Source organism: Candoia aspera, chromosome 8, assembly GCF_035149785.1.
Source record: "Candoia aspera isolate rCanAsp1 chromosome 8, rCanAsp1.hap2, whole genome shotgun sequence".
Taxonomy (NCBI): Eukaryota; Metazoa; Chordata; class Lepidosauria; order Squamata; family Boidae; genus Candoia; species Candoia aspera.
In genome coordinates this window covers 24,162,356-24,179,724 of record NC_086160.1, presented here as the reverse complement: position 1 = coordinate 24,179,724, position 17,369 = coordinate 24,162,356, and the positions used below count along the sequence as shown (strand labels likewise).

Sequence of the window (17,369 nt, the reverse complement as noted above, 5' to 3'; positions counted from 1 at the left end):
GTATACCATTTTATGAACTGCTTGGGTATCTGTGGAAAATGGCTCTTTTGAGAATTGAGCTATCAGATGATGTAGTATAACTATTCGACTCAGGAGCTTTAGCATCTGTTACTGATAGGAGAGACTAGTAATTTACATATACGTACTGTATATGAACTTTAGGGGATTAGCTCCTGCTTGGTTACAAATGTAGAAGTACCCACTCAAAGTAAGTGAATGAAAGCCAAAGTGTTGTCTGTAGAGAGTTATAGTACTCAAGATAAAGAAATCTACTTGTTAAGCAATATTGATCAATTTTAGCTCAACTAAACAAAAAGACCTCATGTTCTTGAAATGGTTAGATAATAGTTTGTGAAGAAAAAGAAAAAAGTATATTCAAAGAATCATCATCATCATCACCATCATCTTCTATTACAGCCAAAAGACCCAAATAAGTATTATTCAGTCTTAGCTTAATTGATTCATTAGATGAGAAACTCATAATTGAATTAGCATATAACAAATCAGTTGGGGTCTTTTGGGAAGGTACTTTTTCCATGCTAGTAATTGAGATTTCAGTTCTTTCTTTTCTCGAAAAGGACATGGTAATACTTCTTTAGGAATCAATTAACAAGTGATATGCTGTTCAAATAATGCATATCTTTGTCCAGTTCAGTTCAAATTTTATTTCTATAACATATATGCTATAATAGCCCAGTTACAAAATGAAATTAATTTTTTTAAAAAAACATGGTCCAAACATATGCTTGCTTAAGATTGTGTTTGCAAGTACCAGCATTAACAAATTTCTGACTAGAAACAGCTGCAAACCAGGCAGATTTTGCTCTGTCCCCAAGAAGATTATCTTTAGGAGATGACAAAAGAAAAACGTTGTTGTTATGATCTGAGCAAAAAGCTTCATTCTACAAGATAGTTGACAGAATTTCTTCCCAGGCCTTGCAGAAATTAGGTCAGACAGTGGGGGAGATCCTCAATTACATTTGATTCATGTGGACAAAGATAAATTATAAGGAATATTTAAAAATCTGACTTGAAGAACTGCCAGTGGTATCAGCTGCATTCTCAATTGAGTTAAACCTTTATTAGAACATTCTGAATTGGTCAATATTTTTATAACAGTTTTTAATTATAGGAAACCATGCATACTGAGGTACTATAATCTGATTTGGCTGCACAATTATAACCATGCTTCTTTATAATTTCTTGTGCATCAAAAGTGGAGATCCCATAAGCCAGTAGGTGCTATTGGACAAATCTGACCCAAATACGAAATGCTAGATTAGTTTGCAGTTATTCCAATAAACTTTTTTTTGGGGGGGGGGAGGCTAGATAGGGGCAAGTGTCACAGTTTGAGCAATAGTTAAAAGAGTGTGTTTCGCTGCTCTTACAGAGGTTATCCTGAATTATGTACAGAGAAAAGAGGTTGGATTACATACTTTCAGGATTATGTTCTGGTAGATTTTGAGGGCTAGAACTCCTAGAGAAGGTTTCAATCCCCAAATCAAAGCTTTGCTTTAAGTAGACAAAGTTTGGGCTCTCCCTTATAACAAATTTTTTTGAATGACATTGCTTACAGTATCTGTCCCAACAATAAAATGTACTGAATGCAGTAGACAGAATCAAGCAATAAGAAATTTAGTTATAATATGAGAATAGATCTAGAATCTTCTTATGATCATGTGTGATGATTTCCTAAAGAAAATAGTTGATTCTTAAATTTTATTGCATAAATATAGTGATGAGATTTTTTTTTCAATTTCCTAAGTAATAAATACATTACTGCCAAAGCACTCAGTGGACAATAAATGAACTAGTGGAATATTAAGTTAGGGAATTGTTAATTAGGATCAGAGTTAGCTGTACTGTGAAATTATGATATTGTATCTCAACAGGTTCAGTAGTTGGGAGGCTTTCATAACCCTTTTAAAAAAAATCCAGAGTCCGAATTCACTGAGGTATAAGGGTATTGAGAGTTAATAATCAGTTAATTTTCACATGCTGCTCTGACTTTATTGGGTATGTAGTTTTATCTGTGCAAGTGAAAGGCATTATTACAAGAATGAGAACATCAGAAGTTATGGACTGCCATAAAACCTCTTTGCTTAATTTTAAGCATTTTAATGTTTTTTCCCCCCATATTCATTTTACTTCCAGTTTTTCTAATGTTCTGTTTTCTAATTCGTAGCACATCTGGACCAGTTTCCCACTATTTTAACAGTAAAATTGGGTGCTAAACCCCTGGATTTGTACAAAATGTAATAGCAAACAATGGCTATTGGGTTTATTGGTTATTCCCAATATTGGTTATCATTCAACATTTTATTTATTCATTCATTCATTTCATTCATTCATTCATTCATTCATTCAATTTATATAGCCACCCATCTCAAACCAATGACTCTGGATGGCTAACAATTATAAAAACAGGTAAACAATTAAAACAGTACAAAAAGAAATTAAATACAAATAGCAGCCAAGAGATACTACAATCCATCACTGTCAGTACAACCAGGAAACAGGGCCTTTCACACACTTGGGACTCCAGGCCCAGGCACATTGCCAGGTCTTCAAGGCCTTCTGAAAAGCCAGCAGGGTCAGGGCCATCCTAATCTCAGGAGGGTGGATGTTCCAGAGGGCAGGTGCTACGGAAGAGAAGGCACGCTTTCTAGTCCCTGCCAACCAACATTCTTTGGCTGATGGGACCTGTAGCATACCCAACCTACCAGACCGAATTGGACAGGTAGAGACAACTGGGAAAAGATGGCCTCTTAGGTAACCTGGTCCTAAGCCATGAAGGGCTTTAAAGGTGACAATCAGTACCTTGAATTGCACCTGGAAACACACTGGCAATCAATGCAGCTGCTGAAGCAGTGGTGTTACATGTGCTAAGTAGCTGACACTATTTACAACCTGTGCAGCTGTATTCTATACCAGCTAAAGCTTCCGAATGCTCTTCAAGGGCAGCCCCACATAGAGCGCATTGCAGTAGTCCAAATATTGGCTAATATTCCAGATATGTTAACATTAACTTGGCAGCTGACATGGGTTGCTTGTATTTGTTATACACTAAACAATTCAAAGTACATCTGAATTGAGATTAAAGCTACTGTGAACTGAGTACTGGAAAGACTGAGTTTCCCTCCACCAGGTTGGTATATCCAGTTTTCTCCTTGCACGCCTGTAGGATATGGAGAAACAGATAAAAGCAGTAAAGATACTTCAACTACAGTGCCCCCCTCCCTCTGCAACTATTGTTCCTTCTACAGGCTGGAAGGGAGAGTTAACCATATTTTAAATTTCCCAAAGATTGATAATTGGCAGCGTAACTAATTAAATATGTAAATAAAATAAACCAAAATAAACCATGGTTTCTAATTAAGTCTGTAAAAGACAACATATTCCATTGTTGTTGTTTATTTGTTTAGTCGCTTCCGACTCTTCGTGACTTCATGGACCAGCCCACACCAGAGCTTCCTGTCGGTCGTCGACACCCCCAGCTCCCCCAGGGGCAAGTCCGTCACCTCTAAAATATCATCCATCCATCTTGCCTTTGGTCGGCCCCTCTTCCTTTTGCCTTCCACTCTCCCTAGCATCAGCATCTTCTCCAGGGTGTCCTGTCTTCTCATGATGTGGCCAAAGTATTTCAGTTTTGCCTTTAATATCATTCCCTCAAGTGAGCAGTCTGGCTTTATTTCCTGGAGGATGGACTGGTTTGATCTTCTGGCAGTCCAAGGCACTCTCAGAATTTTCCTCCAACACCACAGTTCAAAAGCATCGATCTTCCTTCTCTCAGCCTTCCTTATGGTCCAGCTCTCGCAGCCATATGTTACTACGGGGAACACCATTGCTTTAACTATGCGGGCCTTTGTTGTCAGTGTGATGTGTCTGCTCTTAACTATTTTATCGAGATTTGTCATTGCTCTTGTCCCAAGGATTAAGCGTCTTCTGATTTCCTGACTGCAGTCAGCATTTGCAGTAATCTTTGCACCTAGGAATACAAAGTCTTTCACTGCTTCTACGTTTTCTCCCTCTATTTGCCAGTTATCAATCAAGCTGGTTGCCATAATCTTGGTTTTTTTGAGGTTTAGCTGCAAGCCAGCTTTTGCACTTTCCTCTTTCACCTTCATCATAAGGCTCCTCAGTTCCTCTTCACTTTCAGCCATCAAAGTGGTATCATCTGCATATCTGAGATTGTTAATGTTTCTTCCAGTGATTTTAACTCCAGCCTTGGATTCCTCAAGGCCAGCTTGTCGCATGATGTGTTCTGCATACAAGTTGAATAGGTAGAGTGAGAGTATACAGCCCTGCCGTACTCCTTTCCCAATCTTAAACCAGTCCGTTGTTCCGTGGTCTGTTCTTACTGTTGCTACTTGGTCGTTATACAGATTCTTCAGGAGGCAGACAAGATGACTTGGTATCCCCATACCACTAAGAACTTGCCACAATTTGTTATGGTCCACACAGTCAAAGGCTTTAGAATAGTCAATAAAACAGAAATAGATGTTTTTCTGAAACTCCCTGGCCTTTTCCATTATCCAGCGGATATTGGCAATTTGGTCTCTAGTTCCTCTGCCTTTTCTAAAGCCAGCTTGTACATCTGGCAATTCTTGCTCCATGAACTGCTGAAGTCTACCTTGAAGGATCTTGAGCATTACCTTACTGGCATGTGAAATGAGTGCCACTGTTCAATAGTTTGAACATTCTTTAGTGTTTCCCTTTTTTGGTATGGGGATATAAGTTGATTTTTTCCAGTCTGATGGCCATTCTTGTGTTTTCCAAATTTGCTGGCATATAGCATGCATTACCTTGACAGCATCATCTTGCAAGATTTTGAACAGTTCAGCTGGGATGCCGTTGTCTCCTGCTGCCTTGTTATTAGCAATGCTTCTTAAGGCCCACTCAACCTCACTCTTCAGGATGTCTGGCTCTAGCTCACTGATCACACCGTCAAAGCTATCCCCGATATTGTTATCCTTCCTATACAGGTCTTCTGTATATTCTTGCCACCTTTTCTTGATCTCTTCTTCTTCTGTTAGGTCCTTGCCATCTTTGTTTTTGATCATATCCATTTTGGCCTGGAATTTACCTCCGATGTTTCTAATTTTCTGGAAGAGGTCTCTTGTCCTTCCTATTCTATTGTCTTCTTCCACTTCCGCGCATTGCTTGTTTAAAAATAATTCCTTATCTCTTCTGGCTAACCTCTGGAATTTTGCATTTAATTGGGCATATCTCCCCCTATCACTGTTGCCTTTTGCTTTCCTTCTTTCTTGGGCTACTTCTAGTGTCTCAGCAGACAGCCACTTTGCCTTCTTGGTTTTCTCTTTCTTTGGGATGTATTTTGTTGCCGCCTCCTGAACAATGTTGCGAACTTCTGTCCAGAGTTCTTCCGGGACCCTATCTACTAAGTCCAGTCCCTTAAATCTATTCTTCACCTCCACTGCATATTCCTTAGGAATATTAGTGAGCTCATGTCTAGCTGATCTGTGGGTCTTCCCTAATCTCTTTAGTCTGATCCTAAATTGTGCAAGAAGAAGTTCGTGATCTGAACTACAGTCAGCTCGAGGTCTTGTTTTTACCGACTGTACAGATGTCCGCCACCTTTGGCTGCAAAGGATGTAGTCAATCTGATTTCGGTGTTGTCCATCTGGTGAAGTCCATGTATAAAGCCGTCTCTTAGGTTGTTGGAAGAGAGTGTTTGTTATGCAGAGTGAATTCTCTTGGCAAAATTCTATCAGCCTATGTCCTGCTTCGTTTTGTTCTCCCAGGCCATACTTACCTGTAATTCGAGGTGTCATTTGACTGCCCACCTTAGCATTCCAGTCTCCTGTGATGAAAATAACATCTCTTTTAGGTGTGTTGTCCAGTAGGTGCTGCAGATCCTCATAGAACTGCTCTACTTCAGCTTCTTCAGCATTTGTGGTTGGGGCATATATTTGGATCACTGTGATGTTAGATGGCTTGCCCTGAATTCGAATTGAGATCATTCTGTCATTTTTGGGGTTGTATCCAAGCACTGCTTTAGCCACTTTAGTATTAATTATGAAGGCTACTCCATTTCTTCTGTGGTCCTCTTGTCCACAGTAGTAGATCTGGTGGTCATTTGATGTGAAGTGGCCCATTCCAGTCCATTTCAGTTCACTGACGCCCAGAATGTCTATCTTTAATCTTGACATCTCACCAATAACCACATCCAATTTGCCCTGGCTCATAGATCTTACATTCCAGGTTCGAATGGTGTGTTGATCCTTAGAACATCGGATTCGCCGTTCACCACCAGCACCGTCGGCCGCTAGCCGTCCTTTCGGCTTTGAGCTAGCTGCGTCATCACGTCTGGGGCTAGTTGAGCTCATCCTCTGTTCCTCCCCAGTAGCATTTTGACCATCTTCCGACCTGGGGGTCTCATCTTCCGATGGTATACCGACATATTTCTGGTTGTACTGATCCATTGAGTTTTCACGGCAAGAATACTGGGGTGGGTTGCCATTACCTTCCCCAGGGATCGCATTTAGTCTGACCTCTCTGTCATGACCTTCCCGTCTTGGGTGGCCCTTCACGGTTTAGCTCATGGCATCATTGAGGTGCTCAAGCTCCAGCACCATGACAAGGTAACGATCCTTTGCTGAAGACATATTCCATAGTTAAGGTTAATATATCACACTATGTGGAATCTCAAGATGGTTTTACATATTGTTTCTGTTATATTTTGAGAAAGTACCAATAATAGTAAAGTACAATCTGCCTTAGAACTTCCTTATATTTGTACAAGACTTATAGTGATGCAAGGTCTACATATGAAAAATAGAGTCATAGGAGATTGTAGCACATTCAGTATGGGAACAACAAATAGACCTTTATAATTTATTTATTTATTTATTTAACAAATTTATATAGCCACCCATCTCAACAAAACATGACTCTGGACAGCATACAATACATAAAAAACAATAAACATAAAACACTAAATAAAAACAGAAAAAACAAAAAAAGATAATGGGAGCGACAACCATCACTTAACATCACACAACCATCTTGTGGGCTCACCATGGGACCCCCAAGGTTGATGGAAAAAACACATATTGAGGGCTTTCTGGAAGGCAAGTAGGGATGGAGCCAATCTCACCTCAGGGGGAATGATATTCCATAGGGTGCGGGCTACAGCAGAAAAGGCATACCACCTGGGTCCCACCAGACATAACTCCTTAGCAGACAGGACCCATAGCATACCCCTCTTGCTTGACCTGATGGGATGGGTAGTTATAACCAGGAAGAGGTGATCCCTCAAATAACTTGATCCCATGCCATGTAGGGCTTTAAAAGTCAAAACCAGCACCTGGAATTGCACCTGGAAGAAAACTTGCAACCAATTCAACTTGCAGAATAGAGACATAACATGCACCATCCTAGGGGCACACACAACTGTCCATGTAGCTGTATTCTGCACCAGCTAAAGCTTCTGGATACTCTGGAGATTGAGTCGAGGAGCTCAGGGAGGGAGGTTCCTACGCAGCCAGGAGGCTGATGGAATAGCAACAATCCCACCTGATCCCTAGAGCCCAACTTCAGGAAAAGGGTATCACATCCAGCAACTTGTGGGGCAGCCCCTAAAAGCTGTAAGAGAGTCCCAGATGACAACCACCACACCCCTGCCTCTGCCATGGAGTCTTAGCTGGTGCTACACACCCAGATGGGCACATTTCCAAGAGGGGAATTCACCTTCTGGCCCAGCCAGGTCTTGATAATACACACCAGGTCGGTAGTGAAAATATATCACACAGAAAGTGGTCAAGACATACTTTCCAGAATGTAAGGCACAAAATAATGGATTTAAGTTATACAGTAAGTAGGCAGTTTCCAGGTGAATGTTAGAAAAAACATTCACTGCATACTGTATGTTCAAGCAGAGGTTAGGAAAACATCTACAGGGAAGCTTAAATTTGTATTCCTGCACTGAGTATTAGATTAGACTATGCTCTCTACTACTTCAGTTTACTTGATTTTTTTTTTGGTTGGGCAGGTATGCAGATTTCTAAAAAAAGCACTGTATCCACAGTTCCAGTTTTCTGAGAATCCCTCAAGAATATGGGACCTAGAAACATCCTTGGGAATCATATTTTGGTTGATGCTGGTGCTTTTCAAGATCTTGCTTCTCTTTTTTTGTTTACTTAAAGAACGGTTTAAAAGAATAATATCAAGCGGTGCTGGCGTGTGCCATACCAGAGACTCAGATTGTAGATTCTACATTCTAATTTTTTCATTATGTACTTCCTTCAACATTTTAGTCTTTTTTTTTTCATCCATCCATCTTCATTTGTTCTCTTTCATAGCTAATAATCTATACTTACTAATTCTTAATAATGGCTCTGCCCTATCTTAATTGTATTTATACAATTCATTCTTCATTCCTCTATACATTATTCCCAATTACATAATGTGGCCAAAGTTTGAAAAGAGCCTTAATGAACAATTTAAAAAATGCAAAAGAAAAGAAGCTAGTTAATGAATCTGTATATAATGTATTGAAGAATATCAGGATTTTTCAGAGATATTGAAGGATCAAAACTGTGTGATAATAATGGATTATATACATGCACAGTGAACTCATGTATAAGTGGGACAGATGCTTTATGTATATTGTTCCAAGCTGCGTAATAAAAAAGCCTCTCATACTATGTTGTTTTCTCTTTTAACTCCTAGTTATTAAATTAAATTCTCTGTGCTTGTGCTTTAAACATATATCTTGTGACTAGGTAAAATTTTACTGCAAGTAAAGTCTTTTCTGTTCATTTATCTTACACATCAGTACTGTACATTTTATTTATTTTGCTGTTTTTCCTGTAGAGAAAACTGATGTAAAACTCAATCCCAAAATACATTACAAATGGAACAAATATATTTTAACGTTTTTTGTTAAATTTGTAATTTTATAACTGACATACTATGGTTGATAAACAAATGTGTTATTTGTTTATAGATTAATAAATATATTAAATTTGCATTTAATATACAATCTATTTTTAATGTAAAATAAAGCTAATAATGTATAGCAGTTGTTATAGCTGGTCTGCACAGTAAACTGGATGAGGACTTACTCAAATATTTTCTGGAACTATCTTTGTGCATTGAATGATGCTCAAAGTAAAACATGTATTCACTTTGAAGTGTGATGTTCATATCTTTGGTACACATTTTGGTTATATGCAATTTTCTTTGGCTAACCTCTGGGATTTTAGCATAAATATGGGATCACAATAACTGTAACCTGCTCGGGTTTTGTTTTTCTCTTCTCTCAAATGTTCTCAAGCATTAGCATGAAATATTTTGAATAAACCATTTTTTGGTATTGTCCTGCATGATTCATAGTTTGGGGACAACACATAGTCTTGGAGTCCTTTCCTATATTCCCCAGAAAATGTTGTTGATAAATACTGTATTTGAGTATGTGAAATAGTGATATATATTATATACTATGTTATGCAGCATTTAAATATAATAAATTCATTGATAAACATGAATGTTGTTTAATTGATAGGCCAAAGAAGAATTTATCTAATTTAGTTTAATGGAATGAAAAAGGAATTCCTAGTCATCATAGGAAATGTAAAATCATTTATGATTATTAAAATTAAGAGCAAATACTGGCTTGTATAATTCAAATAAAAACTTCCATATTTTAATAATAAACAGGTCAGGTAATGTTTAAACATCAGCCTTAAATGAATTTGCTTTTTTTTTTTTTTTTGTAAAATTTTAAATTAATTCCTCAAAATAATAATAATAATTATTATTATTATTTTGAGGAATTATTATTATTATTATTATTTGGTAAGAATCAAGCTAGTAAATTTAGTTGAAGCTTTGGCAGTTTCAGTTACACTACTGAAGGTACATTGCTGGATATAACTGACATAGGAATGTAACTAAGTTTTTTTAGCATACTGCATATTTGGAGAAACAGACTTTGAATTTGACTGTATATGCTATTGCTTGAAAGTCAAAATTAAATTGGGTAGTTATGACTGACATCTTACATAGGTGAACATTAGATTTGTGGAGTCTCAAGGATTATAAATATATATGCTGGTTTAAATGTATACACTAGTTTTATATATCATACTAGGCCTAAAGTATTTTGTCTTAGCGTATAAACACAGTGATTGTTGTTTGTAAAGTGTTTTATAGTTTGGTGAAATATGTCAGCCCACCTATTGTAGCTTACATTAACAAATCATGTCTTAATATACATTTTCAGGCTTTGATAGCATTACTTCCTAGACACATAGTAAAGTATCTGTTTTGAATTTAAGTTATGCCCATCTTATGTGCCAAGTGTCATTTGATTGCAGCAGGGTATATTCAGTAACTAAAATAAATAAATATTCATTTCATTCTGTTCCCAAACAATACTGTAATTTTTATCAATTCAGAACTGATGAAACTGCACAGAAGCTAAATGTCAGTGATGATATGGAAGTATTTAGTGAATGTGCAGAGAATCCCAGATTTTAGTCCTTAAACAACCTTCAGTAAACTATATAGTGTGATTCTAGTTTAAACAGTTGATTGTTTACTGATTCATCCTAATAGCCTTCACACAATTTACTTACCGCTATGACTATTTATAGTTGAGACTCTTGCTTTTCTCTCTCTGCGCTCTTTTGTTCTGTTATGTCCTCGCAACACAGTGATAAGTACTATTTGATTTGTAGCTAATTGCAGCCGCTGTTTCCATTATTTATGACTGTCTTAGAATCCATTTACAATTCTGACTCAGATAAAACTGATTGCAACAACTGATATGACCACAACAATAAAGTAATTAACTGGCTCAGTTAAAAGCTGCCAAGGTCTGGGACATTAACTCTGTTTGCATTTCATGAACCATGCATTCTTCTATGTATGTAAACTCTTCAGTTTCCTGTCCTTTTTGAATGTGTTCATTTCTCTAATTTCATGATGTATACATATATTTACATTTGCCACAGAAAGGTATATAAAAAGAAAACTAGATTATTTGTGGGAAATTATTTTTGAAAAAGTTACTACTCTTATTATTGCTACTGTTGCTACTGATTTAGTCCCTATTTTTCTTTTTTAAAAATTTCTTTTAAAAAATGCCAAGCAACTTTCAAAAATTAAAATAATCTATGAAATATAAAAACTATACAAATAAGCATAAACCAGGATTAAAAGCAGGAGAATCAGCACCCAAATTAAAGGCACACAATACTAAATTGTCAAAGTAATATAAAATATAACCACATGTTAAAATAAAAAGACCTTCATAATTCATATATTTGTTCCTGGTTTCTGTCTTTAGGCATTGTTTAGAAAATATTTGATTGCAAAATTGCAAGCATGCTATTTATTCATTTCACAGTTTTCAAGATAATTTTAAATAAAGAAGGGAAAAAAGCTTTGCAGTCAAAAGACTTTTCTTTATAGCAATTACTACTTTTTGCAAAAACGTACATACAGTATAAAATATAAAATATTTGATTATAGATGTAAGAATCTAGTTTAATTTCCCTTTTGTTAGTGAGGTGGTTAACAGGATTTTTGTTGCTCCAGGATTTGCAGTAGCTTAGGGTGGACACTGATTATATTATTACTATTATTATTTTGCAATCTCTTACTAGTCAGCTTGAGGGGGAGCAGTGCTGCATGTTCTCAGACCATCTAGGTTTGCAGAGATGTATTTGAACCGGGGAGGGATTGAAGAATGGAAGCAGTGATTATGTGAAATGAAGAAAATTAAATGGGTCATCCCAAGTTGGCAAAGAGAAAATGGACATATTAACATTAGCCCATGTGATTTTAGCAACAGAATTTTAGATATTACTGGAAAAAGATGTATAGTTAATGTGATCTTAATTTAATTACTCTTTTTCTAAGAAAATAAATAGATTCTCATGTTTTGTTTTGTTTTTCTTCCCTAATCAGGACAGAATTTTACCCTAAGACAGTTAGGAGTTTGTGAACCAACAACTCGAAGAGGACTGGCCTTTTGTGCTGAAATGGGGCTTCCCCACAGAGGTTACTCTATCAGTGCAGGGTCAGATGCTGACACTGAAAATGAAGGAGTGATGTCTCCAGAGCATGCCATGAGACTTTGGGGCAGGGGGGTCAAATCAGGCCGCAGTTCCTGTCTCTCAAGTCGTTCCAACTCAGCCCTTACGTTAACTGATACTGAGCATGAAAACAAGTCCGACAGTGAGAATGGTAAGTCTGTCTTTATGTGTGAAGTTAAAAACCTATTTTAAAATTTTATGTATGCCATCTTAATTTTTAATTCTGACTATAATTTCTAAACAAAATTAATTGAGTTGGTCAAGAAAAAGTGAACCAAATATAGGTCATTTAAATTATATATTTTATGAATGATGTTGAAACTTTGCAAAGCAGTGACTAAAGTCTTAAGTCCTGTCACTTTTTCTTCTTCGTAGAAGACAAAGAAGAAAGTTGCTGAAATATATTCCAAAGCTAGCTTCCATTGGCTGGGGGAGGGAGGCTTATTTATTTATTTATTTATTTATTATTCAGATTTTGTTACTGCCCATCTCCCCCAAAAGGGTGACTCTGGGCAGTTTACAATAAAATTAATGCTATAACAATAAACGTTAAAATCCCATAAAAATAAAAACAAGTTACAAATATAAAATACAATATAAATAAATACAGAATCCAAGTGGCTATAAAAATTCCAATCTGGGGTGAGGGGCTCTGAGGTGCGAGCTACCCCCAAGAATTGCTACCCACCTTCCCGCCCCAAGTGAGATGGCAGAACCAAGCCTTCAGGGCCTTCCAGAAGGTCAGGAGTGAAGGGGCCTGCCTCACCTCCAGGGGCAAGAAGTTCCAAAGGGCGGGGGCCACTGCAGAGAAGTCCCGCTTCCTGGATCCCGCCAGGTAAAATTCTCTTACAGACGGTGTCCGTAACATGCCCTCTCTGCATGATCAGGTGGAGCGGGTCGATGTTATGGGAATGAGACGGTCCCTCAGGTAACCTTATAATTTGGAAAAATGAGATAAGCAAATTTACAGAATATGTTATGAAGAAGGCTTAAAGTATTGAATAACAAATTTGGTCATGCTGTAATCTTGCTGTATGACGAGTGTAATTGAAATTTTGGAAAATGGGAATCATGCCCTTTTGTGTCTTACATTCTAAATTACTATGCAGTTTAAACTCACAAACATTTTAAATCCACAAACATTTAAACCAAGCATGTGGAAGTAGAATTCCTTTATACATTTTTATCCAGTTAATTGTTAAAGCAACAGGATTATTCTGGATTAGGCAAAACATGGTCTGAAGGTGACATACAAACTCTGAAGTATTATCTCTAATTGCTTTTTCATCCTAGTGGCTTCATAATTTTATGGTAGAATATATGCTTTGCATGAAGAAAGCCCTATATAGGCATATATGGGTCAATTGCCTGACAGCATAAAACAGTTTTATAAGAACTGTAAATTAATAGAGCTTGAACAAAAGAAGTTTCCTGATGAACCAACTCCTTATTTTTGATGTTTTTGGACTCTTGTTCCTAAAGAAAAAAAAAAAGTTACAGAGATGATTATACAACTCCTTTTTAGAGTTGTATAATGATTGCCGACTTTTAAATCATAAATACTCCTGTATATTTGAAAGCAACATGCCCTGCAGAAATAAAGGTGTAGCTTTTCCCAGCATTGAAATGGTGGCTGCATTTCTCTTATAAATCTAAGCTAATAATTATTTTGAAAATTCTGATCATTTCACTGGGATTAGGGATGTCAGTGCTCATGAATGTAGCTTTTGAAAGAGAGTAAAATATATTTGGGAGAAAACTTGTGGAAGAAAAATACATTTGCAACCCAGTCTTATCCCAGAATGTAGATGTTATGAAACGAGGACAATGTATTATATATCATATGTGTAATAAAAATGGAAAACTAATTAAAGTAAGATTGGTGAGACTTTCTGCTTCTGATTTAGTGCAGGATTTAGAGACAGACATCATTGCAGAGCAATGGCATGAGAAGCCATTTTTGTTGCTCCTGGCAGTCTTCAGTACAATTCATTGCCCATCTAACAGGGGAAAATAATTAGATTCAGGCTCTTAGGGTCAGGGACAAAAAGGCAATTAAAAGTAAATTAATATTTTAAATACTGTCCTGTGTAAGCTCACAGAAAGTGTTTGGAGAATGCTTTGATATTTTCAGTAGAAAATTCTACCTGTATTATGCATTGCAAGATTTGGGGGAGTTTTATATTTTATTTAGATTTTTTTTTAGTGTTAATCATATTTTCACATGGTAAACCTTAAAACTGAGGCTATTGAGTGATCCTGAAACATGGCTAAAATGTGGACTAAACCTCTGGGTAGAATATTATTAATCATTTTCTGGTGAGGATAAAACTGTTGAGTGAATTTATGTTTTGGAAGAGATATGGAGGTATTCACGTTTTGGAAGAGATAAAAACTATATCTACCTACCTACCTATCTATCTATCTATCTATCTATCAAATTTGCCACTGCCCATCTCCTCCGACCGGAGGGACTCTGGGTGGTTTACAGCACAGAATAAATATACAATAAAAACTCAAATAAAAACACAGTAAAATTCCAATAAAATCCCATTAAAAACCAAAACAATTTCTTAACTACCCCAGCTCATAAAATCCAGATGGCTATGATCTCTTCAACCACCATGTAGGAGGGGCACTTCAAGGCACCAGCCAACCCCAAGTATGTCGATTCTCCTCCCTGCCCCAAGCCTGGTGGCAGAGCCAGGTCTTCAACTTCCTCCGGAAGGCTAAAAGCGATGGGGCTAATCTTACTTTTACCCAACTATTAAGTGGGCTCATGTAAAAAAATAGATATATCAATTTTCATATGACAGACAGCATAAGTAAATCTTTTCTCTGAAATGATAACATTTGAATTTGAATATGTGCCACATTAAGAGTAGGACACAATTATTTTTGTGCATTTTGGACACACTTGGACTGTTTTAGATCTTTCATCACTTGGATTTTTATTCTTTATTTTTATTTCTATTTATAGTATTTTTATTGTATTTTATTATTCTGATGGCTTTCATCATTTGTTGTAAACCGCCCAGAGGCCTCTGATGGGAGGAGATAGGCGGGGATAAACTAGATAGATAGATAGATAAATAAATAAATAGATTTTTGTTTACTTTGAAATATCCAGTAAAGCAGCCTAATTTTATAAGGATTAGAACTGTTGCTTTTATTCACAATAACAATTCAGTTAACTTGGGAATAATTCACAATAAAATAAACAAACTGTTGATTTTCCTGGAATTTCCTTCTTTAATTCTTTTAACTCATTAAGGGTTCAGCAATCTAGTTCTGGATTCCACATTCTTTAGACAATTTATACCTTCAGTTGTGGACTGTAACCCTCACAATCTTCACCAGCATAGCTTGGCTTGAATCTATGGAGGACTTAGGATGCTCCAGATGATACCCTTACTGCAGAATAAGTACACAGTTTTTATTCAGAATGTAAATGTTTTTCTAATGGAAACTATTATGTTACTGTAATATTCAAAGTTATTGGGGAAATTTCAGTTCCCTACTTCCCTACTATAAAATATAGTATTTTATTCTGCTTTGGATTGTATATAACATGTGTTTATGGGAATATACAGCAGATTTGCTCAGAGTCCCTCTTGGGGGGGAGATGGGCGGTACATAAATGGATTCTTGGTGTCCTTACTGTGGCTAAAAGACTGATATTGTAGCATTAGAAAGATAAATGTATGGCCCCATTTACTCAATGGATTGAAGACTTGGTTACACTTGCCACCTGTGAGAGGATTGCGTATAGATTTTGTATGAATAAGTACAATGAAATATGGGATGATGCCTCTGTAACAATTTCACTTATATGATGTTTATTAAAATAACTCTTCCCTGACATCTTGAAATTGTCACTTTTACTTAGAGACCTTTTGAACTGATACACACACACACAAACGCATATCATGCTTCTGGGGTACAAAATCCCACTCTTAATATGGTATGGGGGGGGGGAGATGGGCAGTAGCAAAAATAGGAGAAATAAATAAATAAATAAATTTGAGATTGTTCTGTTAATTGTGTGACAGTTGTCTTACTTTCACTTTCATTTTGCCAATAGTGTGCTGTGTCCTACTTAGCCATATTAAGAGTGGGATTTTGTACCCCAGAAGCATAAATGATGTGCGTTTGTGTGTGTGTGTATCAGTTCAAAAGGTCTCTAAATAAAAGTGACAATTTCAAGATGTCAGGGAAGAGTTATTTTAATAAACATCATATAAGTGAAATTTTACAGAGGCATCATCCCATATTTCGTTGTACTTATTCATACAAAGTCTATACGCAATCCTCTCATAGGTGGCAAGTGTAACCAAGTCTTCAATCCATTGAGTAAATGGGGCCATACATTTATCTTTCTAATGCTACAATATCAGTCTTTTAGCCATAGTAAGGACACCAAGAATCCGTTTGTTTTCCAGTTGTCAGATTTCATGTATTAGGTATGTAATTCAGGAAAATACTGTCCTCTGAAAATTTTAGTGTTTGTCACACAGTCACACTTATATGATCCACTACTTTCTCCCAAAACTTAATAAGGAAGACTATCTTGATTGAGATATACAGAAGTTGTTGCCTAGGCAAAAGGGGCTGAAATATTTTCTAAGTTAGGAATGTCCAGATAACATCAGAAGTGACTTATAGAGAGACCTCCCTAATTCACTGACCTATAGGAAAGAGGAGGCAGTACAGTATTCGCAAGATTCAGTTATTACAACCAATTTCAATAGAAGTGGTTTTAGCCTTCCGGTGGAGTTGATTTTATGGTTTAGTCTGTTGGAATTATCAGGGGTCAACTCAGCATTGTCTCACGAGCATAGTAAGAGGGCTTATCTGGTAGGAGTGTCTCTATTATGCTGGTGGGAAGTCACATGGGGCACCTATTTCCTCTTCCTCTTCCTCCTCATCCTCCTCCTTGAGTCTGGGAGACACACAGTCTCCATCTTTACCTCATGGGCAGACATGCGGGCAGGAGGATTACATAATGCAGGCCTTGTCCTCTGACATCTCGCTTGCACACAGACTTTCTATTCCACATAGAAAGTGTCTACAAAGAATCAGTGATGAAGTGCCTTTCTACCATGAACCTACCTGTATCCAGATCTGCTGAATAAAAGTAAGCTGCCTCTACTTTTCTTCATCTAACTGCTGTGTGAAAATTGAATTTATTTCTGAACATAATTAAGCTTGATGTGCAAGTTCTCTTTTTTTGGTCCATGCTTCTACTCTGCAAGATTGCTGTTAGCTGCTTGGAGTTCTTTTATTAACATTAAAAAACTC

At 36.8% G+C, this 17,369-nt stretch overlaps 1 protein-coding gene across 1 annotated transcript in view; it reads left to right on the top strand.

The window, feature by feature from the left end:
• Positions 1-17,369, top strand: part of LOC134502269 (teneurin-3-like) — a 57,729-nt gene that overhangs the window by 3,346 nt on the left and 37,014 nt on the right. Inside the window, exon 2 of the mRNA XM_063310504.1 lies at positions 11,941-12,219. Coding sequence (XP_063166574.1) covers positions 11,941-12,219 — 279 coding nt within the window. The remainder of the gene's footprint in view (positions 1-11,940; positions 12,220-17,369) is intronic.